The sequence below is a fragment of the Aspergillus foveolatus genome (genome assembly GCF_047715535.1).
Source record: "Aspergillus foveolatus strain CBS 279.81 unplaced genomic scaffold BDW70scaffold_31, whole genome shotgun sequence".
Classification (NCBI taxonomy): domain Eukaryota; kingdom Fungi; phylum Ascomycota; class Eurotiomycetes; order Eurotiales; family Aspergillaceae; genus Aspergillus; species Aspergillus foveolatus.
Window position 1 is genome coordinate 245272 of NW_027396095.1, and position 25451 is coordinate 270722.

At 47.1% G+C, this 25451-nt stretch overlaps 9 protein-coding genes across 9 annotated transcripts; 4 read left to right on the top strand and 5 right to left on the bottom strand.

The window, feature by feature from the left end:
* The first annotated feature begins 7 nt into the window (after window positions 1-7).
* BDW70DRAFT_138154 (BUD31 family protein) lies at window positions 8-1290 on the top strand. The gene is made up of 3 exons (XM_073737170.1): window positions 8-354; window positions 433-563; window positions 623-1290. Exons 1-3 carry the CDS (start codon window positions 183-185, stop codon window positions 764-766), a joined length of 447 nt encoding a protein of 148 aa, XP_073595109.1. The 5' UTR covers window positions 8-182; the 3' UTR covers window positions 767-1290.
* Window positions 1278-4267, bottom strand: BDW70DRAFT_138155 (fork head domain-containing protein). The gene has a single exon (XM_073737171.1). The coding sequence runs from the start codon at window positions 3862-3864 to the stop codon at window positions 1711-1713; it is 2154 nt and encodes a 717-aa protein (XP_073595110.1). The 5' UTR covers window positions 3865-4267; the 3' UTR covers window positions 1278-1710.
* Window positions 4268-4903: 636 nt separating this feature from the next.
* Window positions 4904-6999, bottom strand: BDW70DRAFT_69773 (aspartate kinase). Its single transcript, XM_073744621.1, has 4 exons — window positions 6806-6999; window positions 6669-6749; window positions 5338-6587; window positions 4904-5281 (listed from the first exon to the last, which is right to left on the bottom strand). Exons 1-4 carry the CDS (start codon window positions 6952-6954, stop codon window positions 5184-5186), a joined length of 1578 nt encoding a protein of 525 aa, XP_073595111.1. The 5' UTR covers window positions 6955-6999; the 3' UTR covers window positions 4904-5183.
* A 1245-nt stretch (window positions 7000-8244) lies between these two features.
* Window positions 8245-9467, top strand: BDW70DRAFT_138159 (C78 family peptidase). The gene is made up of 5 exons (XM_073737172.1): window positions 8245-8663; window positions 8715-8746; window positions 8797-8954; window positions 9006-9210; window positions 9261-9467. Exons 1-5 carry the CDS (start codon window positions 8253-8255, stop codon window positions 9292-9294), a joined length of 840 nt encoding a protein of 279 aa, XP_073595112.1. The 5' UTR covers window positions 8245-8252; the 3' UTR covers window positions 9295-9467.
* BDW70DRAFT_69857 (nucleoside triphosphates FAP7) lies at window positions 9192-10408 on the top strand. The gene is made up of 4 exons (XM_073744624.1): window positions 9192-9210; window positions 9261-9719; window positions 9791-9939; window positions 10009-10408. Exons 2-4 carry the CDS (start codon window positions 9537-9539, stop codon window positions 10208-10210), a joined length of 534 nt encoding a protein of 177 aa, XP_073595113.1. The 5' UTR covers window positions 9192-9210; window positions 9261-9536; the 3' UTR covers window positions 10211-10408.
* On the bottom strand, window positions 9697-11483 carry BDW70DRAFT_138174 (non-canonical purine NTP pyrophosphatase). The gene is made up of 9 exons (XM_073737173.1): window positions 11395-11483; window positions 10957-11219; window positions 10830-10903; window positions 10619-10763; window positions 10522-10558; window positions 10388-10449; window positions 9998-10320; window positions 9791-9928; window positions 9697-9719 (listed from the first exon to the last, which is right to left on the bottom strand). The coding sequence occupies exons 2-7, from the start codon at window positions 11119-11121 to the stop codon at window positions 10252-10254; spliced, it is 552 nt and encodes a 183-aa protein (XP_073595114.1). The 5' UTR covers window positions 11122-11219; window positions 11395-11483; the 3' UTR covers window positions 9697-9719; window positions 9791-9928; window positions 9998-10251.
* A 202-nt stretch (window positions 11484-11685) lies between these two features.
* On the bottom strand, window positions 11686-16750 carry BDW70DRAFT_69809 (type V myosin). The gene is made up of 4 exons (XM_073744623.1): window positions 16427-16750; window positions 16248-16380; window positions 16007-16196; window positions 11686-15949 (listed from the first exon to the last, which is right to left on the bottom strand). The coding sequence occupies exons 1-4, from the start codon at window positions 16559-16561 to the stop codon at window positions 12067-12069; spliced, it is 4341 nt and encodes a 1446-aa protein (XP_073595115.1). The 5' UTR covers window positions 16562-16750; the 3' UTR covers window positions 11686-12066.
* Window positions 16751-17181: 431 nt separating this feature from the next.
* Window positions 17182-19187, bottom strand: nap1 (histone chaperone NAP1). The gene is made up of 5 exons (XM_073737174.1): window positions 19029-19187; window positions 18863-18942; window positions 18085-18798; window positions 17698-18035; window positions 17182-17641 (listed from the first exon to the last, which is right to left on the bottom strand). The coding sequence occupies exons 1-5, from the start codon at window positions 19073-19075 to the stop codon at window positions 17591-17593; spliced, it is 1230 nt and encodes a 409-aa protein (XP_073595116.1). The 5' UTR covers window positions 19076-19187; the 3' UTR covers window positions 17182-17590.
* An 847-nt stretch (window positions 19188-20034) lies between these two features.
* Window positions 20035-24946, top strand: BDW70DRAFT_151060 (putative P-type ATPase; the record flags this gene model as incomplete). The annotated part of the gene is made up of 20 exons (XM_073739249.1): window positions 20035-20123; window positions 20175-20214; window positions 20270-20803; window positions 20848-21189; window positions 21234-21368; window positions 21415-21481; window positions 21529-21660; window positions 21705-22054; window positions 22107-22252; window positions 22301-22408; window positions 22461-22767; window positions 22861-22966; window positions 23015-23340; window positions 23522-23656; window positions 23712-23944; window positions 23991-24114; window positions 24163-24208; window positions 24264-24414; window positions 24465-24613; window positions 24660-24946. 20 exons carry the CDS (start codon window positions 20035-20037, stop codon window positions 24944-24946), a joined length of 3807 nt encoding a protein of 1268 aa, XP_073595117.1.
* Window positions 24947-25451: the final 505 nt, after the last annotated feature.

The window sequence follows — 25451 nt, forward strand, 5'->3', positions numbered from 1 at the left end:
GGTGAGAGCATGCACTATCTGATGAGGTCTTAGCCTGGCTATTACGCTTCTAAGAGCTCTAATTTCCTTTCTCCGCGAGGTTGAGTTTGACCTGTAAACATATGTTTTAAGTGATTCCGGTACTCTCTATCTCTTTCAGTACCGCAATTTTTCTCAACTGAATCACGAAACTCATAAAAAAGATGCCTCCGATCCGCACATCTCGCAATCGCAAGCCACCCCCAGCGGGCTTCGACGACATTGAAGACACTCTGTTAGAGTTCAGCAATAAAATGAAAGATGCCGAGAATGCGCCACATGAGGGAAAGAAGAAGCACGAGGTCCTATGGCCTATCTTCCAGATCACTCACCAACGTCAGTATCTGATTCTAAGTCTTCGTACACCATTCAAAGTTCCAGCTCCCTAAACTTACCTGAACTTTATCAATATAGGCTCAAGATACATTTACGACCTTTACTACCAGAAAGAGGCTATATCGAAACAGCTATATGAATGGCTCTTGAAGAACGGTTACGCAGATGCGAACTTGATTGCGAAGTGGAAGAAGCAAGGGTACGAGAAGGTAAGTTCTTCGCTGTTATCACTCGTCGCAATATGAGACCTGACTGACAAATGTTTCAGCTTTGTTGTCTCCGCTGCATCCAAACCAAGGAAACCAACTTTAACGCCACTTGTATTTGCCGGGTACCGAAGGCCCAATTAAAGGAGGATCAGATCATCCAGTGTGTCAGCTGCGGATGCCGTGGTTGCGCGAGCAGCGACTAAGACTTCCTTACGGTGCTTTGTGCCTATATGTCATATTGCCACATATCGTTGAAGAATGGCAGCGAGTTTGAGTGGCATATCCCTTCTGCAGTCTCTCAGCTGTGCACATTATGCATGACTCGATCTGGCCTGGACGTTTCGACCTGGGGTCCGTGAAGACAGACGTTCGACGGCGCGTCGACAAACTGGTAATCCAAAGTACCTCTCCCTGCAGCGACTCTGTCGACCCAAGTTGCAGCTGGTCAGCAGCCTTCTTGTTCTCCCGGCCTACATTGGAGTCAGTCTCACAGACAGTGCGGCGTGCCGAATTTTTCCTATTTTTCACGTATGTTGTGTATCCGACCTTGCGTTGGGACGATGATGGTACCCCTGTGCTGACACCAAGGAAAACGGGCACAGCTATGGTCGATAGGCGCAGGATTTAACAGTTAAGATGTGCTTACGGGCTTTTCCATAATCAGATGCTTAGGTAGATACTATCTCTTAACTAAGTTCAAATAAGACACAGTCGTAATGGCAGTGACAAACATAGCAATAAAGATGGTTGAAAAAAGAAACATGCTGATATAAACGCTGCATACTCATGTATATCCTAAGAGATATCGTCGTAAAGGTCGTCATAAGATCATCTCAAGTTATCAAAGCCAAAAACAATAACGAACCCTACCTCCACCCAAAACTCCAAGGAGAACGATTGTGAAAGCACCAAAATAAGCGGAAATAGAGAAACCCCGGTAAACGCCAGCTCTTTAATCTTGGGAACCAATGGGGTAGTAGGTATTAGGAGACGTGCATAGCCAAATCCGAAGTGAACGCCCGTTGCCGCAAAGAAAAAAAAAAGAATAAACAAAACTCAAGACACCACTGACGTGAACAACGTCATTTTCGTGGACAACTCAGATCTGTTCTGGTAAGGGAGAAGAGAAAGCACAAGGCATAGAGCGTCAAGGCCGCGTGTTGCTGCCGCGCTGAAAAGTTGGCCGTGAGATATGGGGTCGAGATTTCGAGGCATCGTCCTTGCTCGAACCCCCTATTTTTTGGAATCCTTGTAGAAGATCGACACCGTCTACTTCCTGTGGGCTGTCATCAAAAAGATGCCATGAGAAAAAATCATCGTGCGCAGAATCAATGAAGCGTCCAGAATCAGGAAGTTTTGACGGCGAGTCAGAAAAAAAGAGTCTTTTTGACTTGTTCGGCGATAAGGGCTTGAGGCCCCCAATCCGGTTGTTAGCACTCATAGCAGTGATATCTGCGAGGGCATTTCCAGTTGGTTCATTTGCTTCAGTACGAGCACGTTTAGCCGAGCGCTTTTCAGGGGAACCGTAAGCCGGATTAGATACAGGCTCAGTCGTCGGGTCGGCGAAAACGTCGAAGGAAACGTGAAGACCATCGTGTGGAGTATAAGTTTCGTCATGTATGTTGAAGGCAGGACTCCATGGAAGATCCTCATCCAGGCCTAATCGCTTTATTGGGGAGTTGACCATGTGCTGAATTTTCTTGCGGTGGTTCCGAAGATTAGTGTTTGGTGACACTGATGGAGGCGGTTTCGCAGGCTTTTTGAACTTGATAACAGGGGTCAGGGGGCCTGCAAGCACGTTTATATATTCGTTGCGAACCGGAGAGGAACCAACAACGATCCCTGTTTCTTTCAGATACCCAGAGTGACTTGGGCTTATATCTCGAGAAGAGCTTCGAATGCGCGCAATCTCTTCTTCCGCCCTTCCACGCTTAATACGAGGGGGCTCAATATCCGTGTCGGAAGTTAGGTAGTGACTAGCTTTGTTTGACCGCATGGCAGAAGATTCCAGTGAAGAGAAGTAGCCACTATCATTCATAGCATTCGACTTCCGCTTACGGTGACGCGGCCCATCACTAGGAATGGAAGGATGACAAGGAGTTGGGGGAGTTGCTGGGCGCGCGAATCGCGGCGGTGCAACGGGTGGAGAAGAGTGGATTGGTTGTGGAGGAGACGAGCGTGGAGGATTGGTTGTCAGACAGGCAGCCGTATCATCACCAATGTCTTCCTGAAGAGCTGGATCGGATGCGGGAATTGTAGCGTCAGACGACAGATCCACATGTTTTGAGCTTTTGGAAACGGGGTGCTGAGCAGGTGGCGGTACAGCCCAGGCGGTGGCGCTTGAGCCTTGTGAGTACGTAGGATCCTGCTGTGATGTTATTGAAAGGGTGGGCATGCTGGTCATTGTTGCTCGGCGCACGGGTTTGTCTTTAATGAACTGTGCTTCCATGCCTGGTTCAATGGCCCAGTAATTCCCTTTACCAGGGTCATCCTTTGGCCGCTCCTGTTTGATGAACGCTTTATTCAGGCTGAGATTGTGCCGAATACTGTTTTGCCAGCCTGGATCACTGTTCTTGTAATATGAGAACGTATCTGATATCCATCTGTAAATTTGCGCCAGGGTCAATCTTCTATTAGGGGCGCGTAGTATAGACATTCCAATAAGCGTTGCATAGCTGTACGGCGGTTTTGTGCCATCATCTTCGATCGGCGGCAATTCGTGGGGCTCTGGCAGTTGCACGGTGGTGACCTCTTCCCCCTTTGGCTTCTTAGGCCGCTCTTTTAATGGCGCCGCATCCAAGAGTGATCGTTTGAAAGACTGCTTGGCTAGCTGAGATGGCTCGGGAAAATCAGCAAAAGTCTCTGCTGAGGGCACATCCACGTCTCGGTGTTCTGTGGTTATATGTTTGACATTCCTAACACTGGAGAATGTCGTGAATAAGGCAGACTGCGGCATCGGAGCAGACGACGGGGTAGGGTGAGAATAGGTGTCAAGCGGTATCTTTTTTATGGGGGAGTCGGTTGTAAATGTAGGAGGGGCAGGAGCAGTGATTGGAACATATCCCAATCTCGCTTGAGCACAGCCCGATGTTCGCGACTCCTGGCTAAATTTCGTGGGCGACACTCTGTTGCGGGAAGTAGATGTCGGGTTAAGGACATAACTATGAAGTGAAGAGGAATTTTCAGTCGACTGGAGAGGCAATGGCGATGGCTCTAATCGGGGTTGTGGCTTGATGGTTGTCGTTTTATCCTGTGATAAAGGCGCTCCCAAACCCCGCTTCGCGGATTGTTTCGGGCTCATATTAAACCTGCCAGCCTGAAACCGTCTTGGGCTGACTTCGATGACAGATTGACGCTCTGCGGTTGAGACGAAGCGATTCTATCTCCGTTATCGCTCGTCCAACAGTTGATGTAGGGTGTCAGACGGTTGCGTTATAGACACTGTGCAAAGTCGGGAAGGGAAGATCACAATGTGGTGATTTGGCCAGATAGCATTCGATACACAGACAGTGTTTGGAGGTTGCGAGGAGGGGGTTCAGTCACTGGACGGTGAAGCGGCAATGCAGTAGTGAGGTAGTCGCGGGTGCGCGCAAAGTGACGATGAAATGGAATGAAGGTGAGAGGGTAATCTGGAACGCGGTCGACTTCTGATCGAATGAAGATTGCGCAGCCCAAGTGGGGTGGTGCAAAACACTCTGGATAATAGAACGATTTATTTTGAATCGGTGATGGAAGGGAAGGATGAGAGTATGCCTGAGGTGTGCCTAACTTGTTGATAACGGACGCGTCGCGTCTCTCAGCGTCCCACTTTTTTTTACTAAGACAAGAGTAGCGAATCAAATCTCGTCTCCTTGCCGCCCGATGATCTGCTAGGGTAACCCGATCGGCAGATCAATGGACACCGTACCCTATAGTTCCATTCAATGATTTCATACAGTGCAGACACAGATCATGCCAGATCGTCCAACCCCAACCAAGGGACCACCCCTTCAAAGACAATGCAATAATAGATAGCCACCTCCTACGGGCGCAAGGAGTAATCTACGGCCCCTCGATATAATCAAGGGACCTGCTCCAGTCAAATCCGCGCTACTATTGCAATTTAAGCACAAGGACCAGGCCCAAGCCACCGAAAACGATATTGGTCAGCGTGATTTTTTGTACAGTACCCAACAACCCTTCAGCCCCTTCAAGGAGGCAAATATGCGTAAAGAATATACTTCACATTAATGAAGGCTGGCCGATCCGTCAAATATGTCACCAAATTCTTGTCCAATAGACAATGCAATGACGTAGCATGAGCAAAAACAGCAGAACATATCTAACTATTCTACAAGACAGGCTCAACCACCTGTGAACAAAGAAATCTATCCAAAAGGAGCCAAGCTGAATCATCAGTTGGCAAAAAAGATCAATAACGCCGCCATGCAGACATCAAGAACAACCCGGCCCGTAAAGCACCATTCACATCCATAACATGCTCGAAACGATGTCAAAGTTAGAGGGTTCTCAAGGCCAAAAGAAAATGTTGGGGATATCCTATAATATGAAGGGCTTTCGCTGAACTGCACAAAAAACCGATGAAAGCAGGCCAGGGGATAAAAATCCCTCGGCACTCCTCTAATCTAGGAACGTAAATAAACTTGTGTGTATAATGTTGAGTGCACGGTCCGCGTCTCGTTCTTCAATGACACACGAAATATTGATTTCGCTTGCACCTAAGTCGAACTTAGTTAGTTTCGCATTATCCAAGACCAAGAATGATCACTGTTACCTTGAGAAATCATCTCAATATTGACATTGTTCTCTCCCAGAGTAGAGAACATGCGCCCAGCCACTCCAACCATGTTCTTCATTTGCTTTCCGACAAGGCTAAGAATGGCCATTCCAGGAATTATATCGACGGTACCATATCTCTGTAAATCACTCAAAGCTCCCTTCAAATCTTCGTCGATGACTTGATATTCATCCCTCCCAACACCATTCAGGAGCGGCCTTTCTGAGTGAAGAGCCATTGACACGTGGACTTCGCTGGTCGATATCAGATCAATGGACAGCTTCCAACGGTCGAGAACAGAGAATATTCCCGCGAAGAATCCATGAGAGAGAGACCGCTTGTTGGAATGAACATTAATGACGAGGATGTTGTGCTTGATGGTAACAGCGGTTGGACGCTTAGGGCGTTGAAGAAGGCTAGGGCTCCTCGTACGGAATAGTCTCGGATCGTGGCCGGGCGTCGTCCTTTCCAACTCATAGGTGGAATCCGGGAATATCACGGTTCCGTCGCCTTTCGGATTCATAACATTTTTTATCCGGATGGGGATTTTGGCACGGATAACTTGTTCCATTGTGAAGGGATGGATCACCTCCGAGCCATAAAAAGTCAACTCTGCGGCTTCAGCGGGTGTAATTGCTGGTAGAAGACGGGCGGTTGGCACTTTCCGGGGGTCCGCGGTGAATATCCCATCAACCTCTTTCCATACTTGAAGTTCCCCAGCATGTACGCCAACGGCGACCAGAGCAGCACAAAGATCAGTGTATCCACGCCCGATTTGATCGAGAAGGCCTCCCGGTATCGTTCCAAAATATCCCGTAATGACTGGAACTTTATTCTCGCAGGAATGTACCTTGCGGCCAAGAGCAGCCGCAAGATTGTCATAAAACTCTTGGTCAAGGCCTTGACCTGAAATATGAAAATCGATGATTTCAGACAGGTCGACGTACTGCGAGTCAACCCCTCGATCCTGTAGAAATGCGGCCATCAGGCGGCAGCTCAACTTCTCTCCCGTGCTTATCACTTTATCCACACAACGCGCACTGATTTCGCCAAGAGTCTGAGCAGCTTCCAGGACCTTGAGGACCCGTTCGCATTCGGCGTTGATCGCTGAGGTAAGCTGCGCCCTGAGTTCAGCGGATTTGATCTGGGTCTCGACGACGTCGACATGTTCCAACCGGACAGCCTCGACAAAAGAAAGATATTGTTTGGATTGAGAATTCTCTGCATCGCGTGCGGCTCGGAGTAAGCTGTTCATAGTTGTAAGGCCAAATTTTTGTTGATAATTTTCTGCAACTCTCCATGAGTCGCGCCGCAGCGGGGTGACTCACCGATTCGTGGTGCCTTCAGCTTTCGTAGAACTGCTCCTCGCAGAGCAAACTACAGCAACCTTGTTGTGTGATAGACTTGGACTGAAGTAGTACAATTAGCAAGGTTTCAAACTGCGGGTGCCGGTCCAGAGACTTACAGGACGACCTGATCGATGATATTGTGAGCGAACTTGCCAACGCTCGTGCCCCCAAATTTCTGTACGACCCAATTGCCGTTATGGGATGCTGACGGTATGTCTTTTAGGGTAGACAATATATCCGGATTGGACCGCAGTTGCCCGTTCATTTTGGGAAAGCTATATCGAAACAGTATGCCGATTCTGGAGCAAGTATGATTATATGACTGTCCGGCAACGGTATCTTTTTATGTAGCCCAGCGGGGTTGCGAAAGCGGAGGGCATAATTTTTCGTCTTGCTTTTTCCGCCTTGCATGTGGGGAATGGTAATCTTCAATTTTAATACGTGAATTGCGTATTATTAATAAGGAACTTGAGTAAAGTGTCTGGTTCTCGAGCCCCACGGCAACGATGTCGGAACCTTTCCTGCTTTTGATTGGTCGAAATTCGTATATGAGTACTCAGGCTTGGATTTCGGACAGCAGGTCTGGAGCCTTCCAGGTGTGTTATTTTCGCTTGAAAAGCCCAAGTCAATCGATAGCGATAAGACTCTACCTTAGCATGGGAGATAGAGAGGTATGGCGGGGACTTCAAACGACAGCTGCAGATCAGCGCAATACCAGTAACAGTGAACATTATTGTCCATGGCCAGTATTCATTCTTTCAGCCTGGTCCGTGGTGAGGCTCGAATTAAAATGCACATAGCGGAAGGCACAGCCGGATTTTTCCCCTTGCGTCCTGCATCAATCGTATCACGACTACATACGACTCCTTCAACTTCTACGCATATTGCTCAGGAGGCAACAACAGTCAAGGACACACTGCTTAAGCAAAACCCATTCTTTGATTTTACCCTACCCTTGTCCTGGCTTGACAAACCGTCACCGTATAGTACAAGCTTTGGATGAGCCCGGTGCTTGCACGCTGCTTAAATATGAATGTGCAAAGGGCAGATAAACCAACGTGTCCCTTTTGTCCCTTCTTTGATGCAGACAGCAATTTTGTCACACAGCACGTACAGTATTGTCACCCTGAAATTGAATTGCAGACAGCCTCAAAACAGTCATCTCGGACTAAGTCAAATGCTAATCTAGAGGTTCGGCTACCGGCTTGCTCTGAGAAAAGATTCGGAAGTAGCCATGGATCCATAAACTCTTTGGGCAATGTTAGCGACCTCTTGAATCCAAAAGAGTCTACTGCTTCTGGACACTCATCCTCATCTCTATCTCACTCACAGAAGGAGAACGCGAGAAACAGCTCAGTGGGGCTTCTCTCCTCTCAAAGTGATGACCAAGTCGAACAACGGATGAAGGCAGAGAATTCGCCTAAAAAATACATCAAAAAACTCGGCGTGCGTGGCAATTTTCTCTTTCACTAGTCATATCATGTGCTGATACAAATAGTATGACAGCGCGCAGAGCTGGGACCATACGCTCATGAGAAGAAAATGCCTTCGTGGCTTTTCCGGATGCTAGATAAGGGCAACGCAACAAGTAACATAATTAGGGTCGCACCCGATGGCAGACTTACAAGGCATTTGCTTATCGAAAATGAGACACCTAACGTTATACCGGCACTTGCTCAGCTATGCGGACAAGACAAGTCCACTAAGCGTGCATTTCTTTGCAGCGCCCATGTGCACCATATTTCCGACATGCCAAAGGGGGAGGGGTTTTGTGGATATAGGAACATTCAAATGCTGGTGTCATATATCCAAGAGTCTCGTGGTCCAGGGTGCCACCATTTCCCTGGCGCGTTGCCCACAATCCTGCAACTTCAGGATATAATAGAGCGTGCATGGGACATGGGATACAATACTGTGGGGAGAACTGAAACCGGAGGTATCAAGGGGACTAGGAAATATATTGGCACCTGCGAGGTGAAGTCATTGAGCTATCATTTAGCGGTTCTGAGCGCTGATCATGAATAGGCCCAGGCTCTGTTTCTTAGCCTTGGGATTCAGTAAGTCCTGATCGAAAGCCCCAATGCCCAACAAGTACTGACACCGACAGATGTGAAGCACGGAGTATTGGGCATACGAAGGACATGCCCGCGCATAGCTCTCTACTATCGCACGTTGCTGCTTATTTTCGAGGTGCAGGCCCCTTGGATAATAAGACTGAGAAAGTGATCTTGACAGATTTGCCACCTATTTATCTTCAACATCATGGTCCGTGGCCTTTCTTCGTGTCGGAAACGCACTGACTGATACAAGATACAGGGCATTCTATGACTATTGTTGGAATCGAAGTTCGCGACCAAGGAAACGCTAATATCCTGGTATTCGATCCGAGTTTCAAAACGCCCTCTGTGATTAAGCATGCCATGGGGGCTAATATAAAGACTTCTGAACCTGCTCGCATATTGAAGGGGTACAGGAAGGGTGTAAACTACTTGCAGAAATATCAAACTTTTGAGCTCCTCGAGTATGCACCCCTGTCTTAACTAAATAATGGCAGCCCGTCTAACAATATAGGTTGTTACCTCCCCATTTCCAGACGGAGAATTGATTTTGTTGTCGGCACTGGTCTTATTTTTGTGGGTTTCGGATGGCTGCTTTTATACTCCGCACGTCATATCCGTACCTCTTGATACTCTAAAATGCCCCACTCTCTGGGTTGATGCCCCAGGAACTAACACCCCGCCAAATTTTTCTCTTGGCATATGAACTGCTGATCACTAGAATCGGTTTCTAACGGCGGTCATTCAATTCCTTTCTCTCAATTACTTTATTGATAACCATAAATCGAAAATGCGAACGTCACCAAATATCATAATCACAGGTACTCCTGGAGTTGGGAAGACAGTGCACTGTGAGCAGCTAGCCCAAGATACCGGCTTGCGACATTTATCGATAAACCAGATTGCGAAAGACCGAGGCTGTTTTGAGACCTATGACGAGGAATTGAAAACATGGGTAGTGGACGAGGACAAAGTATGTCTTTCTTCAGCTCGTAACATACGCAGTCTTGCTTTCCCCTGCTTACTTTCGCCGGTCACGTTCAGCTTCTAGATGCAATTGAGGATGAGGTACTCCAAGGCGGCTATCTGATAGACTGGCATGCTTGTGATCTGTTCCCTAAATCCTGGATCGACCTTGTTGTGGTACTGCGTTGCCCTTCTACATCCACTCTATATGACCGTCTCAGCTCACGGTACGTTTACCCGAAATTTTCTTCGATTGATGGCTGTTTTCTTCATGGTAAAACTGACTTCTGCTGCAGGGGATACCATGAAACGAAACTACAAGAGAATCTAGATGCGGAGATTTTCGGGGTCCTCATCGAGGAAGCCCGCGAGGGTTTTGATGAAGAAATTGTGGTTGAACTAAATAGTGAAGAGGACGGCGACGTAGAAGCCAATTGCGCTAGAATAGCTTCCTGGATAGAGAACTGGAAAAGTGACCAGTCAAAGAATTCAGATTAGGTACTAGGAAGCCTGTAACATATTCATGTCGCGGCTCTGAGTTATGATAGTTCGTCAGCCAACCACTGCTGTAGCTTGACGAGAGCCTTGTATCTGTGTGATATTTTGTTCTGTTTGTACATTAGCTACTTGAAAACAATTGAACAGCACCGCGCGGAAAAAGGTAAAGGGCAGCACCTTCTCCTCTTTGGTCATCTCTGCGTACGTCTGGCCTTCATACTCGAATATCGGGTCCCAACCTGTGAGAAGAAGAGAGTTTAGTAATAAGACCCGTCAGAATCAGTAGGCGGTGATCAGATAGGGGGATGTACCAAAATTTGCCGGTCCCCTGGGGCTTACAATAACTCCCTTAAGAGTCGATATCAGATTCTTGTTTATAAGATAACAGTTATCAAGTCACTGCCATACCTCCGTTCGTCCCTGAAATAGAATCGGCTCCGATCCCGGGCCTGAGGCGAATGCAAAAGTACACACGGCTTCTGCTCCTCTCGACTCAAAGCCGTCCAGCATCTTGTTCAGGCCCTCATGGCCCAATGCTTCAAGAAAGGATTTGCTATGTCGGACCGTGTCAGTTCGTAGTAAATTCTTCAATTTCCTTGACGCGCAAAGAGAATCTTACATGTACGGCCCAGGCAGGCCTTTCAGAGCATGAAATCCCAAAGCGGTATCTTCAGTCAATACTGGGCCTCCCACCTATTGTACGGTTAATATGTCTTCTTAAAAGTAGGTTACTCTTTGACACTCACTGCGTTGGCGGCATGCCTGCACTTCTCTTTTGCTATTTCTTCAATGGAGCCTTGTATCTCGGGTACGTCGACTGTTTGGTTCTGGACGTCAACCACGTTGCCTATTATAGCTCTGACTTCAGCTAATTTATTCTTGTTCCCGGTAATGAAATTGATAGTCTTCATTGTTGGTAGACAAATCCGTTGACGGTGAGGAGCAGTGTCCTTGGAAGTAATAATGCTAATGGTGAACGACCTAGTCCTATGCGGAATAAGGCACAAATCTGCAGTAGGTCGTATGTACAGAGTGAGTATGTGTGTGCGGCAATTGTGGATGGGTACGGCAGAACAAAGATGGCACGGTGGCATGTTGACACGGTCCACGTCCCCACAACGTCCGACCCACCCCTCAGCATGTGGTGATGCAGGAAATACATGCAATCTTAATGAGTCACATACATTTACCACAATTGAAGCACAAACAGAAGAGATTTATGGGTCATATCAGGCATCTAATATTTTCCAAAGTATATTGACATGGTTGTTTTCCGTACCCAGGAATTTGACTGGCTCACGGAGAGCCAATCTTCCACGCCAGGGGTGGTAGTGGGCAAACTGACAGATATTAATCCATCACCCCATTCTCAAGATTCTCCGGCTTGTCTTGTTGCGCCATCGCTTGCGCTGAGACAATTTCAGCGAGTCGTTTCAACCGTGGTGTTTGAAGCCCTAGACAGTCAGCAGAGCACGTCTAACGTGCAGTGAGGGGGCTCACAAGATGGGGTGTATGTCTCCAACGCAGTTATAACTCGAGGCTCAGCGATTTCATACGGCCCACTATCCTCCATGTCAACCGGAGTAAGAAGGAGCACATCGCTCTTCTCCGTAACGCGAGAGGCTACAGCTTTCATGATCTCGCCATTTATGGGTTGTTCGTAGTCAGCCACAAGGTATTGGTTTAGCAACTTTTGGATTTGGTTTGGAGAGAGCCTAACCATTTGTTAGAACCAGAGAATGTCCAGGAAGCAGAAACATACATCCAACAAATGTCCTGAATAATTTCAATATCATTTAGGGTGGCCTTCTTCAGCTGGAGAAGCTTGGTCGCTTGCTACTTTGGTCAGTATTTTATCACCCAGGCTCCAATAAGCTTACCATCAAATGCTCCAATTGTAATGTCCCTTCTGGCATATCATGACTCTTGCACCATTCCTCGATGCGAGTTATGTTGTAGTTGATCTGGAGGCCTCGTTTCCAGGAAAGGAAATTCCGCCTCATGAGGAGATCATTAAAAGCCGTGACACCGACGAGGCGTAAAAGCTCCGTAACCGTCTGAGTGATAATTGAGTCCTCTAGATAGAAAGCTTTCATCGCCTTGTATGCATTGTTCAAGAGACTGAGGAGATTGTCCATGCTGTAGGCTGGATTGTTGTTTGATGGTAAAAGCTTTCCGAGGAATCGATTCGTCTCATTTGTGACAAAGCCAGGAAGAGACTGAGACTCAATGATGGCCGGGACGATCATCTTGTACAGCTTTTTCTTGAGCAATTTCATCCAAGTGTGATAGATGTTAAATTCTAAGCTCTCCAAGTCGTGCTTCACGATTTCCAAGAGACGGTCATACTCGTAATTATCAGTTTTCTGTGCTTCGTACCAATCTTCGGCCAAGAATACGAAAGACAACATTTCATGCACATTAGAAAGCCAGAAGGCTCCTGGACTTATGGTATCATCACCATCATGCTGCATGACTTCCTGCTGTATCGACTGCATGACGTTGGCCAGGAAACGCTCGGACTCTTTCACGAAGCCATTATTCCACATTTCGGAAGTGACGAGATTTATGAGATAGGCGGGGAATAAGACCTCTTTTTCTGTGGGTGGCGGGGTGGAATTAGGCGCCGGTATCTTCAGGTTGCGAATCAGCCCTATCGCAACCTCCTCATTGAGTTCGTCCTCTTCGGATAGTAAAGTCTCAAGCTCTGCCTCCACCGAATCAAGTCCGGAGGAAAGTGCAGCGACAGAATAATTCTGGCGGCCGAGTGCACTTGGAATTGCCATCGACACAGGTCGAGGATTATAGGCTCCGCTAAACCGATCGGTATCAATCCTCTCTGCACCAGCACTACGTCTTTTAGGTTTCGTCTTCTTCGAGGAAACCAGATTGATCAGTCCATTGGCAGGTGGCGGCACAGAACCGCCGTTCTGCTGGTCTCCGTTCATCGCTTGAAGGGGCAATGTCCTCTTTGCGACTTCAAGTTGTTCCTCAAGGTCAATAACCTGTTGGCGAAGGGAGGTTCTCTCGCTCTCAGCTTCTGCATTGAGTTGCTTGAGCTTTTCCAGTTCCTGGTTCGCAGAACGTATCGACTCTCGGGAAATTCTTTCTTCTTCCTGAAGGCGCTTAATAGTCGCTTGTCCATCAGCATGGTTCTGCTGCAATATGCTCATTTCTTCTTCCATAGCCGTGAGCCGAGCAGCAGTGATGCCCGCTTGGTTGGCCTCAGCTTGGAGTTCCCTAGACCGGTTCTCCAACGCGTTATGACGACTCCTCCAGGACTTGAGTTGAGTCTCATAATTCTCGAGTTGAGAATTGAGAGACTTGTTCTCGCGTTTCAGTGATTCCAGGTACTGCGTTAATTCGACCACTTTATTTTCCAACTTGTACGAAATCTGTTTCAGGTCTCTGGCCTCTTCCCTCAGGACCTTGTACTCCCGTCTCGCTTTTTTACCTCTCCAAAGATTCTGAACAATAATAACTTGTCGGCGGTATTGCCGCCATGCACGCAATTGGCGCCAAGAACGGAAAGCACGTTGTATGGTTTTCGCTGCGTTGCCATGAATCGAGTTCAGAATGTTGCGCCGACAAAGGAAGCCCTTTGACAGGGACTGGAGAAGGATGACATTATCGCGAATCTGATTATATCTCTTTCTCTCCTTCTGACCCCTCCACACCCTTTGAATAGTTGTGGCAGCTTTGACGCGACGTATTTCGGCTGCGCGCTGCCTAGCGAGGAATCCTCTGACTAGCGACTGGGTGGCGAGGACTGACAAGCGCGCCGCAAGATACCTGCGTCGATAGTATTTGCACCTTAGGTTCTTTTGTATCATGATCGCACACTCATTCAACCTCGAAGTTCGAAGGTTTTCCAGAAATGCAAGCATGCCAGCCCGGAAAAAAATCTTGCTCAGGCCCAATTGGTACTTGTCATGCTTTTGCTGGGTGGCATCACCAAGCGCCTTTCTTAGAATAGCATGGCACATATCTCTAATTTCCGAAGTCCACTGTGATGAGTGGCAAAGCATGTAATAACGGATAGCGAACTCCTCGTAAGTCCATCGCGTAGGGTACCCGGCTGTACTGATGCGAACGGTCTCTAGGACACCACAAGCCCTTAATTGATTTAGGACCATTGGGCCTTCAAATACCCACGCCTCTTTCGCTTCGTTCGGCTTGATACATCGGATATAATGTACATCAGTAGAATTTATAGTGCTCATGAGCTCAATCAAGGATGATTTGAATATCCCACCTAATGTTGGCTTGCGGTTAATTGCCACTCCGATTTTTCGCCCTGGAGCGGTGACTGGCTTAGATGAGACGGCGGCTGAATCTTTTTCACGCACAGAGGCAGCAGTATCCAATATCTCTTTCACAAAGCTGTTGGACGAATTGCGCAAGATTTCCATATGCTCGTCTGGGACGGTGTCCCGGTTTTTCTCAATGAAGCCATCTGACTCGTAGGTCACATCGACCGCATAATGGCATATTGTGAACGCAGACTTTCCAAATCTAGGTTTCTTGTAGAACTTCTGCTTATCAGCAGCGAAGTTATGATGGAGCTTAGTAACAAATTGTTCATCAGAACCCATGGGCAGTCTAGATTCTTCGTCCAAAAGAGAAAGAATCCCCAACTTTGCTTCGATGAGATCGATGCACGGCTGATTGTCCGAGAAGTCAATAAAGGTCCAGTCTATCTGCTCTCGCACATATTCTTCTTGCTCGAGCTTGAAAACGTGTTGATTGAACTCCTGTTGCAGTTTTTCGTTGGCATAGTTGATGCAAAACTGCTCGAATGAGTTTTTGGCGAAATGCTCAAAACCGTAGATATCTAAGACACCGATGAACGATTTGAACTTGTTCAGAACTTCATCGGTTGCTAGCCCACGATTGATCTTGTCAACAAGCCAGTCGAATAAACTGGAATATATGAATTTGGCAACCGAGTCGCGAACAACGATTGCTTGTTGTTGTGTCAGGTTCGAAGTGATCTTCTCCCCTCTCGTAATCAGCTGCTTCTTGACTATCCACTTTGCAAACTCATTGGCATCTATTCCAAGCATTTCACAAGCCCGAGAAAGCGAGGGTTCGGAGGGCGAAAGGGTGGAGTCAGTCCTTGTGGCGGTGATTTTGACATTCCCAAGGTGCAACAAGGCAGCGAGAACACGGAAAATTTCCGACTGTATGGTCTCGGGTACGCCAATTGTCCCTAGCGACTTCTTCGTGGAAATGAATTCGGTCTTGTCGTCCACTCCATCAATAATCGGTGTCCCGCCCTGATTGAGGTAGTCAAAGTCCTCAACAGATGTGAGGCCGAGTTCTTGCTTTTCTATATCACTAGCACCAGCAACAAGCTGATAGAATATATGATAGTTACGCTCCTTGAGCGGCTGAAAGACTAGGCGCGATCTCTCGAGGAGGTAAGTCCGTATCTTGGCACCAACAATGTTGGTCTTGTCGTCGAACATTATCTCAATGTACTTTCCGAACCGGGAGGAGTTGTCGTTACGTGTAGTTTTAGCATTGCCAAAGGCTTCCATCACCGGGTTTGTGGCTAGAATCTGTTCTTCTGTTTCACTGATTGCATCGGCTCTACTCGTGGTATACTTCCCGGGCTGGTCGGAAGACTCGCGTGTCGCGAAATACCGCATGATATATTTTGCGCTTACTGTTTTACCAGCGCCAGATTCGCCGGAAACAACGATCGTTTGATTCTTCCCATCCCGTAGCATGTCCCTGTATCGTACCCACAATGAGTAATACTTCACTGTCGAGAGCACTGACAAAACTTACCCAAATGCTTCTTCTGCGATAGCGAACAAATGTGGTGCCTGCGATGCGCGGTGCTTTCCAGCGTAAACCTGGACCATCTGAGGCACATACAGCGAATCCACGCGAGCAAAAGGGTTGGTCGCGATAAGAACAATACCGCTATATGTATATATCTCTTTCTGTGCATAGCGTAACTTGATGGCTTGTAGAACTGCGAGGGGTTAGCTCAAGCTTCAGTGGATGCTCGAGAAGACCGTGGTACCCGCTGGTTCGTTGAGATGAGATAGGTTCGTAAGGTCCTCACTAGCTTCGAGCATAGCAGGGTTCATCAACGGTGGCAGGTTGGGGTTGTTATCCACTTGCAATTCGGCTTGTGTGGTTTCTATCTCTTTGGACTTTTGAGGTTAGTATTGCTTCATACTAACTTGAACATGAACAAACCTCGCCATTCTCCAGGACAAAAACAAGCCGAACTTTGTCACCATCAACCAGTTTCTCCTTGACCTCGGAGGCCACCCAACCCTCAGTAGCATCAGGTTGCCAGGCCCTCGTCCCGACCTCATAATTATGCGCCATCGTGGTCACGAAAACCGCTGCGGGTCCGGGGAGAAATATCACAGGGTAGGATGATGTTCGTTGCTCAAGTCAAAAGGCATTTAAAAAAGTAACAAAGGAAAAAGCAGAAACTCGACCTCCAAAAAGAACTGGAGAAAAGAAAGAAAGAGTTGCCTTCCAGGGCACTAGTAAGAAGTTGCTGATTCTGAGAAAAGAGCTCCCATGCTTCACTGAAGCAGAGAAATTCCGAGATGAATGACCAACTGGCTGCTCCAACGCAGCCCCTGAGGAGCCTCGGGGTCCGCGCCACTGGCTGAGCCGTTCTCCACTCAATTACCCGCGCCAAGAGAGACTTTGTCTGCAATCCCAACCTCTTTTCTGAAGGACTGTTTCATTGAACGATACTCCGTACTCCTGTATAACTAGCATTGGGTCATATTGATCGAATGTCTGAAGTTTGTTGTCACAGCATAGAAAACACCATTCGTGAGTTAATAACCCTTCGAAGTTTTGCCGCTGTTGGACTCGAAGCGAACCCGATCTCGGGATACGGTGTAGAGTCCTAGACTGTAAGCTACAGAGGTGGGCTCGCTTGCCAACACATATTATTAGAGTAGACTTATCAGTCAAGTTCATGATAGTTGAAATCCATTTATTATGCATTTTTTATACATTTGTGTTGACAGCACGCATATTGAAGAACAATTAGATGAAAGTGTACCTACTCCTCGCGCCACTATTGACTCAACATTAAATATAGAAGGAGAAAACGCGCGGGGAAGGGCGAAGCAAGCGTAAAATGGAGTAATCTGTCAAAGCGACATAAAGTGAAGAATGACCTTGGCCCGCTATCTCGAATTAAGAGATCCTGTAGGTTTCACACATACTTAACTTGTCATCGGAGGGTCATTAGATAGTCTTGCTAGTTAATGCAAAAAAAGGGAGTTAAGAAAAATAAGAACAAATTGGAGAGCAAGATGGAAACTGGAACGGAAAACAAGCTAGCACAACTGCTGCGCCATTGGTCTCTTGAGCGTCGTGTTACTCCAGTTAACTTTGCTTGCACTCAGCCGCTTCTTTCTTCGGCTTGGAAGTACCGTCCTACCGAACGTTAGTTGCTCAGAACCGGCGCTATAAGACCACGGGTGAATACAAACCTCTTCATCAGAGTCATCGACGTCTTGGTCAGACCCTCTGCCATCCTCATCTTCATCGTCGTCCTCGTCGTCCTCGTCGTCAAACTCATCAAACTCATCGGGGTCCATATCATCACCAAGTTCCTCAAATTGAAGAGCCTCACCGGTGAACCAATCGATGGCTCGGGGTATAAGTTTTTCTTTAATATCTTCTCCAAGCTGGTAGTCGAGCTCTAGACGTTCCTCGATATCCGTCGCAACGGTATCATCATCATCTGCCGGGGGTTGAGGAGGAGCAAAGAAGTTGAAGAAGGACTCTGTTGGCACAGTAATCTTAACAACACGGGTCTGTTTCGTGTCTGGTATGGTTAGCTAACGTCAGATATACATCTATGGACAGAGGCATACTCTTGTTTCTCTGCTTCTTGCTTTCCACACGCACGGTGAGGTCTTTTTCGGGCTTCCAATCAATCTTGGTGCCTTCGGCATGGTCGTAGATAAAATCGCCCCCATACCCATTCTCTTCCTTATAGAAGTATGTCTTGGAAATCGTCTTGTTGGTGAAAAAATCGTTTTCGGAAAATTCAAAGATTAGTCGGAATCCCGGACGATCGAGATACTCCATACGAATATCGATCAAATGCTTGAGAGCCTCTTCATCCTTATCAGTAATCATTTCCGCGAGCGAAATCTGGTTTTTCATTGCAGAAAGCCAGAACTCCGGAATCCCGGTTACGGCTGACTCCTTCTCATCCTCGCCCTGTTTCAAGTCTTCGTCCTTGGCGTCAATGTCTTCCTCCTCTCCTTTGCCGGCTTCGATTTCGGTCTCGGTTGGCTCAGTAGCGCCGTTGACGATTGTGGCACGTCTCTCGTAAAGAGGGGTAAATTTCGCAAAGTATTTCTTTTCAAGTTCTAGAACCTCCTCTTGAAACTGGGCTTCAAGTTTGGCATGCTCTTTCTGAATACCTTTCAACCCGGCCACCCGGCGACGGACGGAGACGGGCAAAGATTCGATGTAGCCCGACGACCGGCCAACGAGCGACCCAAGTTTTCCTTGAATCATGGAGACAAGCCCAGGATTCCTCGCGAAAAGCGAAGCTGCGGTAGCATGATCAAGAGATTCTATAAGTCAACCGGGATTAGTCCAATGATCCCTTAAACATCAGAGCAGAATCAATTAAGTTACCTTCTTTGATGCTGGAGACTCCTGGCTGCTGAGCATGCGAAGAGATGGGTGCATTGTTAGCTGGCGTGTTTTGCGGTGTCCTGTCACAGGCATGTCAGAGGTCAGGACGGCAAATATGTTGGGGAATGCTCTTTCTTCACGAGCGAAGCAGGATCGTGCAACATACGGGGCAACAGGAAAATCTGCCTTCTTATTCCTGATGGGCTCAGACATCTTGAAAAGTTGATCAGAAAGTATACGGAAGCTGCAAGTACAAGAATCCGTTGAGAGGTTGTCGCGGAGAGGGAGGTTGAGGGTTGAAAGAATTTGATACGCTGAGATTTTGGGGTCTGGAATCCTGGCTTGGTGGGATCTTAGCGCCTTTGGGCCGAGGGGCTTGGCGGGACGAAGGCTGTTGAGAAACAGAATCAGTCGGCGACGCAGAAATTGTCGCCAACCATATGATTGATGCTTGCCGTGTTTTGCCTTTGACTACACGCCTTGTTGTTCATGAAGAGCATTATGACTGACCAGTTCATGCCACAGGTCAAAATGTCGCCCACACTTGTCTTCTCAACAGTGTTCAATTAATACATACTCCCTCCATAGGTACCAGGCATAGGTGGATATCGCATCTTTTCCAACTCGATCTTGCGTTCTCTTATAAGATTAGACTACACAGTCTTGGCAGGACACTTAGCTGCATATATTGTATAGAGATGGTTACTTACCAAGGAGCAGCTAGTATGAAAATTCACACCCGAGTCTATGGTGAAGTCTGGTAGGCCAGCAGTAGGAACTTACGTCATGTCAAAACTACAAGCTGTAACAGTGTCCTCATCTTCCTTATTCAGCACTTTGATATATTGTACAGGAATTTACAATCTTGCAGAATTTGATTAAAGCTGATAATACCTGTCAAGTGCTGTTGATGACCAACCCGAGAAACCTGGTCATTTCTCATTGAGAACGTACTCTTAGTATCGTTTCTCAGAGCGCGCGTCACGTGTCACCGGGAACCCGATAAGCTGGGGCTCCTACATAAATACATATTTGACAGCGAAACGCAGTTCAACGACAATATTATATAGATCACGGATTTTCATGCAGTGATGTCTATCTTGACAATGCAAGCACGCCTTCATGACAATTGATGAAGACATCAACCAAGGCTATCACATCTAAACTGCACAATGGAACACTCCTACACAGCCAGTGATGCTCAGTCACCTGTGCAAGCTGCCATTTTCATGCCACAGCGACGTGACTCACTGAGAAGCAGGTTGGAAGCTCACTGCGTTTATATACTCCTGATAAACTAATTTCATTTTAGCTATAGTGTTGTGACAGATGTAGGGATGGCTCGCAGCGAGGTACGTTACACTGTGCATCTCATGTATCCACCAATTTAACATATTTGAAATCTAGATATTTGATGGACCAGTCTCGGAAAGCATCCCATCCAGCGTTGCATCATTCTCCCGCCGCCGCTCCAGAAGAAACTCCACCATCACTTTCTCGCAGCATCATGAGCAGGAGGACGCGATTGAATGGCCGCGCGGGAGGTCCGTGGATCTCGAAGACCAGGTTGACGATACAATTTCTCCCGACATTGATGACACTGGGTCTACCAACATTTCTTACAGGTCGAGGCAATCTGCCTACCGCAGGAGTTCCATTGAAGATCCGCTACTTCCGCGGCGGTCATTGTCGTTCGGCTCTAGTAATAACGAGTGGAAGAGCAAGGATAGAATAAAGCAGGAAATCCACATTGCCTCGGAAGACTCGACTCTCGTCATCACAGGTTTCAGAACAGCTACAACCGGAGCTGTTTTGTATTTCTTTCTATGCACCGTGACCCTTGGCTTCGCTTTCCTTATCTTCCGATGGCTTCCAAGGTGGAAGATAAAGTTGTTGGGAAAATATTCATCTTTGAGTCAATGTCAATGGGCGGTGGTTGAGGTGAGCACTATTTAATTCGCCTTATTAAATACTAACTGTAGCAGGACCAATGGGGACAGCTCAGCATTTGCGAAGTCTGTGACCAAGAGTACGAACGACCACTTTCTACGATCTTTGCGGACTCTTACAGATACACATATGATGAGGAACGCAACCCTACTGTTGAGCATCTGAGATATCTAGATTACAGGTACCTGCGTTTTTTCTATCATCCTTTGCAGGACAAATTCCTCTTGATTAGCGGTTGGAAAGATCCATCATGGACCAACGCAAAAACGATGAGAGTTGGGCTGAATGCCGATGAGCGCGATAGCCGTGAGCAGATTTTTGGTAAAAATGCCATTGATATACAACAAAAGTCTCTCTTTCAACTCTTGATTGATGAAGTACGTCCACTTTTTATTTCGTTTATCGCTGCTCACAAATGTAGGCCTTCCACCCGTTCTACATCTTTCAGCTTGCTAGCCTGGTGCTCTGGACTCTCGATACTTACTACTATTATGCTGGTTGCATTTTCATGATATCTGTTTTTAGCATAGGAACTACAATTATTGAGACTACTTCTGTATGTATCTACTCCCGTCCATTCTTTGCCAGTCTAACTCGCCTAGACTACAAGGCGACTGAAACAGATGTCTCATTTCGAGTGTGACATCCGTGTTCTCAGAAATGGGTTCTGTTAGTACACCGTCAGTACTGTCTTGGCAGCCACTAACAACTTCTAGGGAGATCTGTTCCGTCGCAGGAACTTGTACCCGGTGATGTATTCGAGTTTTCTGATCCATCCCTAAACCAGGTTCCATGTGACTGTATCTTACTCTCTGGAGACTGTATTGTGAATGAGAGCATGCTCACAGGTGCGAATATCTTTTCTCCCGTGATATAGGTGCTGACCGAATAGGTGAATCTGTTCCGGTCTCGAAGACCCCATTGACAGACGATGCTCTCGACCATCTCGACCTGAGCGCCCCTTCAGTTCATCCAAACGTGGCCAAGCATTTTCTCTTCAACGGGACAAAGATTATTAGGGCGCGACGCCCGCAAGGGGTTGACGATGACGAAGCCATTGCGCTGGCCATTGTTATGAGGACAGGGTTCCTAACAACAAAAGGAGCTCTCATTCGCTCAATGCTTTTCCCGAAACCGTCGGGGTTTAAATTCTATCGCGACTCGTTCCGCTATATATCCGTCATGGGCATGATTGCCGTCCTCGGATTCGTTGCGTCCTTCGTCAACTTTGTAAGGCTAGGTGTAAGTCCCGCCGCCTCTGGTCCATCACTCCAGCTAACCCAAGATCTGACAGCTTTCGTGGGGACTTATTATCGTCAGAGCTCTAGACTTGATTACAATTGTCGTGCCTCCTGCACTTCCGGCTACGTTGACGATTGGCACCAATTTTGCCCTCTCTCGCCTGAAAAGCAAAAAAATCTTCTGCATTAGCCCTCAAAGGTCAGAGTCATCTAGCTAATACAGACTCTGTGCTAACATACACACCAGGGTCAACGTGGGCGGTAAGCTCGACGTGATTTGCTTCGATAAAACCGGAACCCTCACCGAGGATGGTTTAGATGTCCTTGGAATTCGAGTAATGTCTCGGCATCAAAGGTTTGGGCTAGGGATATGATATTGGCTTGTGTGCAGTGACTGATTCGTGCAGACTATCTGAACTTATTCCAAACGCATCACCCAAATTTAATATACCATCCGATCATATGGCGTGTTCCGAGACATATGATGTGATAATTCGCATCATGGCAACATGCCACTCTTTGAGAGTGGTTGATGACGAACTCTTGGGTGACCCCTTAGATGTAAAGATGTTTCAGTTCACGGGGTGGTCCTTCCAGGAAGGTAGAGATCAGACGCCTGACCATCGAAACCTCGAACACGAAACGATTGTTCCATCCATTGCCCGTCCACCCAATTCCACACACGTAAACTGTGATGCTTTTGATGCTATGAATGTAAGAACCCCGGCTTAGTTATACTGCTGATTGCTGAATTCCTAGGGAACCGTGGAACTTGGTGTGCTACGCAGCTTTGAATTTGTTTCTCAGCTTCGCCGCGCAAGTGTTATTGTAAGACAGTTTGGCGACAGCGGGGCTACCATTTTTGTCAAGGGCGCACCGGAAAGCGTGAAAGACATATGTCTGCCAGAAAGCTGTCAGTTTCCCCACGACCAGCTTGTATTGTACTAACCAGTCTGCACAGTACCGTCGGATTTCGAGGAGATTCTAAGCCAGTATACGCACAGTGGCTATCGTGTTATTGCTTGCGCAGCTCGATATGAGCAAAGGTTAAGTTGGATGAGAATTCAGAAAATGACACGGACAGATGCGGAGTCTAACCTCGAGTTCATCGGCTTCATAATTTTTGAGAATAAACTGAAGCCCAAGTCTGCGGATACAATCTCTGAGCTGAAACAGGCAAATATTCGAAACATCATGTGTACTGGCGATAATATCCTAACAGCAATAAGTGTGGCCAGAGAATGTGGGATCTTAGGCGCCGATGAACCCTGTTATATACCGCGATTTGTAGAGGGTTAGTATTTTCCCCCCTTTTGCTCTTATCTTATTAATTCGACCAGGTCCCCAACAGTTGCAGCTCCTATCCTGGGAGTGTGTTGACAATCCAGATCTACAGTTAGACCCACGGACATTGATGGTTTGCTTGTTTCGTCTGATTAGCGAAATAAAAGGAGCTGACAGTATATAGCCCTCGTTTGACCGCAGCGAAGTGGACCTGTCTGTACCTGGAAATGCTTGTAATGCTCTTAAATACTCGCTTGCAATCAGCGGTGACGTCTTTAGGTGGGTTTTGGATTACGAGGATGAAACTGTTGCGAAACGGGTGAGCATATATAGACCCAGTAGCATGTATACCGAGCTCCAACTAATGAATACAGATGCTCGTCCGTGGAAATGTGTTCGCAAGAATGTCTCCAGACGAGAAGCATGAACTCGTTGAAAAGCTACAATCGCTCGATTACTGCTGTGGCTTCTGTGGTGATGGTGCTAATGATTGCGGAGCACTGAAAGCTGCGGATGTGGGCATATCCTTGTCCGAAGCCGAGGCCTCTGTTGCTGCACCCTTCACCAGCCGTCAGTTCGATGTCTCCTGCGTACCGACACTGATTAGGTTCGTATGACCAGCAAATTTTGGACGACCAGCTAATTTAGTATAGAGAGGGCCGGGGCTCGTTGGTCACAAGTTTCTGCTGTTTCAAGTATATGAGCTTGTATTCGGCAATTCAGTTTGCAACAGTCAGTTTTCTGTATACCAATGCTTCTAACCTGGGGGACTTCCAGGTGCGTTCATTTTCGATGTATTCCGAGCATCGCTGACACTCCCTGCAGTTTCTGTTCATTGACCTTACGCTTATACTGCCGATCGCTATTTTCAGTGAGTTAGACCTCATACTACTCATGAGACAAAGTACTAATAATTGTTCTCCAAGTGGGATGGACCGGCCCCTGTGATATTCTCTCGCGGAAGCGACCAACTGCAGATCTCGTCTCTCGAAAGGTCTTAACTCCGTTACTCGGTCAGATCGTGATAGTTGTGTTTGTTCAATTTCTGGCCTATAAGTCGGTCCAGTCGCAACCTTGGTAACTGCACACGTCCACGCAATGATGTATTTATTTCTGACAGTTTGCAGGTTCAGGGCGCCCAATTTAGAGCTTGGAGAAGATAACATTGAGAACTCCGAAAACACTGTTCTTTTCTTGACATCCAGCTTCCAGTATATACTAGCCAGTATCGTTTTGAGCGTGGGACGGCCATTCCGGAAGCCAATGAGAACAAATGGTAAGCTACTTATATTGCTACCCTATAGTATACTAACATTTGACAGTGCCTTTTCTTACCGTCATAGTCGCCGACTTGACGTTTTCAGGCTACATGCTCTTCAGGCCATCGACATGGATAAAGCAGGTCATGCAATTGACCTATTTGTCTGACGCCTTTGCTACCTGGCTACTTGGTCTTGTTCTTGGGAGTTTCTTGTTCGCGTGGCTAGCAGAACGGAGTCTATTCCCTCAACTTGCTCGTATTATGGGACGCTTACAGGTACTTATGCGGCCAGGCCATCAAAAACAGCGCCGTCAATATAAAACGCTGCTTGAGGATATGAGTAGATAGATCCTGGTTCCGCTGTACTATACCTGTCGTTTTCACATAGAAGATAAGAAAAGCTATTGATACATGTCCATTCAATTACCTAACGTGTGTGGTATTGTGATAATCGGCGGTGCAATCAATGTTGGTACCAAGCGCTCAATGATCCCATGGGTGCTTCCAACCAAGCAAAGCAGGCCCGTCCTTCTTGGCCCGATACATCAACTATACACGATAGAGACACATTAGTATGGGTAGTGATGACGGCGTTAGATAATAACACTGCAAACTTACGAAAAACCACATGCTCGCGCCCAGGGCAGTCGCCGTGAAGCGGTAAAAAGGTCGAGCAGGATGGATATGGATTGGATGATTCGCCGCCATATCTACATGTCAAATTTGTAAGCTGAAATAAACCAGCTCAAACAATAACAAATTATTTTCTCACCTGTTCAATATGCGAGGGTCAATGACTGAGATCCAAAGCGTTTCCAATGAGGTCGAAACAAGGCATTCATTCGGCGGAATA

What these genes read in the sequence shown, in the direction of transcription:
- BDW70DRAFT_69809 (XM_073744623.1), bottom strand. Translation starts at nt 16,561, where the DNA reads ATGGCGCATAATTATGAGGTCGGGACGAGGGCCTGGCAACCTGATGCT. An exon ending in TCATCTCAACGAACCAGCGG is followed by an intron (nt 16,197 to 16,247) that starts GTACCACGGTCT and finishes AACCCCTCGCAG; the next exon opens with TTCTACAAGCCATCAAGTTA. An exon ending in ATCGCAGAAGAAGCATTTGG is followed by an intron (nt 15,950 to 16,006) that starts GTAAGTTTTGTC and finishes GGTACGATACAG; the next exon opens with GGACATGCTACGGGATGGGA.
- BDW70DRAFT_69857 (XM_073744624.1), top strand. Translation starts at nt 9,537, where the DNA reads ATGCGAACGTCACCAAATATCATAATCACAGGTACTCCTGGAGTTGGG. An exon ending in GGGTAGTGGACGAGGACAAA is followed by an intron (nt 9,720 to 9,790) that starts GTATGTCTTTCT and finishes GGTCACGTTCAG; the next exon opens with CTTCTAGATGCAATTGAGGA. An exon ending in TATGACCGTCTCAGCTCACG is followed by an intron (nt 9,940 to 10,008) that starts GTACGTTTACCC and finishes CTTCTGCTGCAG; the next exon opens with GGGATACCATGAAACGAAAC.
- BDW70DRAFT_69773 (XM_073744621.1), bottom strand. Translation starts at nt 6,954, where the DNA reads ATGAACGGGCAACTGCGGTCCAATCCGGATATATTGTCTACCCTAAAA. An exon ending in ATCATCGATCAGGTCGTCCT is followed by an intron (nt 6,750 to 6,805) that starts GTAAGTCTCTGG and finishes GTACTACTTCAG; the next exon opens with TCCAAGTCTATCACACAACA. An exon ending in TATTGAGATGATTTCTCAAG is followed by an intron (nt 5,282 to 5,337) that starts GTAACAGTGATC and finishes AGTTCGACTTAG; the next exon opens with GTGCAAGCGAAATCAATATT.
- BDW70DRAFT_138174 (XM_073737173.1), bottom strand. Translation starts at nt 11,121, where the DNA reads ATGAAGACTATCAATTTCATTACCGGGAACAAGAATAAATTAGCTGAA. An exon ending in GGCCTGCCTGGGCCGTACAT is followed by an intron (nt 10,764 to 10,829) that starts GTAAGATTCTCT and finishes GGTCCGACATAG; the next exon opens with CAAATCCTTTCTTGAAGCAT. An exon ending in CAGGGGACCGGCAAATTTTG is followed by an intron (nt 10,450 to 10,521) that starts GTACATCCCCCT and finishes TTCTTCTCACAG; the next exon opens with GTTGGGACCCGATATTCGAG.
- BDW70DRAFT_138159 (XM_073737172.1), top strand. Translation starts at nt 8,253, where the DNA reads ATGCTAGATAAGGGCAACGCAACAAGTAACATAATTAGGGTCGCACCC. An exon ending in AATATATTGGCACCTGCGAG is followed by an intron (nt 8,664 to 8,714) that starts GTGAAGTCATTG and finishes GATCATGAATAG; the next exon opens with GCCCAGGCTCTGTTTCTTAG. An exon ending in TATTTATCTTCAACATCATG is followed by an intron (nt 8,955 to 9,005) that starts GTCCGTGGCCTT and finishes TACAAGATACAG; the next exon opens with GGCATTCTATGACTATTGTT.
- BDW70DRAFT_138154 (XM_073737170.1), top strand. Translation starts at nt 183, where the DNA reads ATGCCTCCGATCCGCACATCTCGCAATCGCAAGCCACCCCCAGCGGGC. An exon ending in CTTCCAGATCACTCACCAAC is followed by an intron (nt 355 to 432) that starts GTCAGTATCTGA and finishes TTATCAATATAG; the next exon opens with GCTCAAGATACATTTACGAC. An exon ending in AGAAGCAAGGGTACGAGAAG is followed by an intron (nt 564 to 622) that starts GTAAGTTCTTCG and finishes CAAATGTTTCAG; the next exon opens with CTTTGTTGTCTCCGCTGCAT.
- nap1 (XM_073737174.1), bottom strand. Translation starts at nt 19,075, where the DNA reads ATGTCTGAGCCCATCAGGAATAAGAAGGCAGATTTTCCTGTTGCCCC. An exon ending in GCAGATTTTCCTGTTGCCCC is followed by an intron (nt 18,943 to 19,028) that starts GTATGTTGCACG and finishes TGCCTGTGACAG; the next exon opens with GACACCGCAAAACACGCCAG. An exon ending in AGTCTCCAGCATCAAAGAAG is followed by an intron (nt 18,799 to 18,862) that starts GTAACTTAATTG and finishes GTTGACTTATAG; the next exon opens with AATCTCTTGATCATGCTACC.
- BDW70DRAFT_138155 (XM_073737171.1), bottom strand. Translation starts at nt 3,864, where the DNA reads ATGAGCCCGAAACAATCCGCGAAGCGGGGTTTGGGAGCGCCTTTATCA.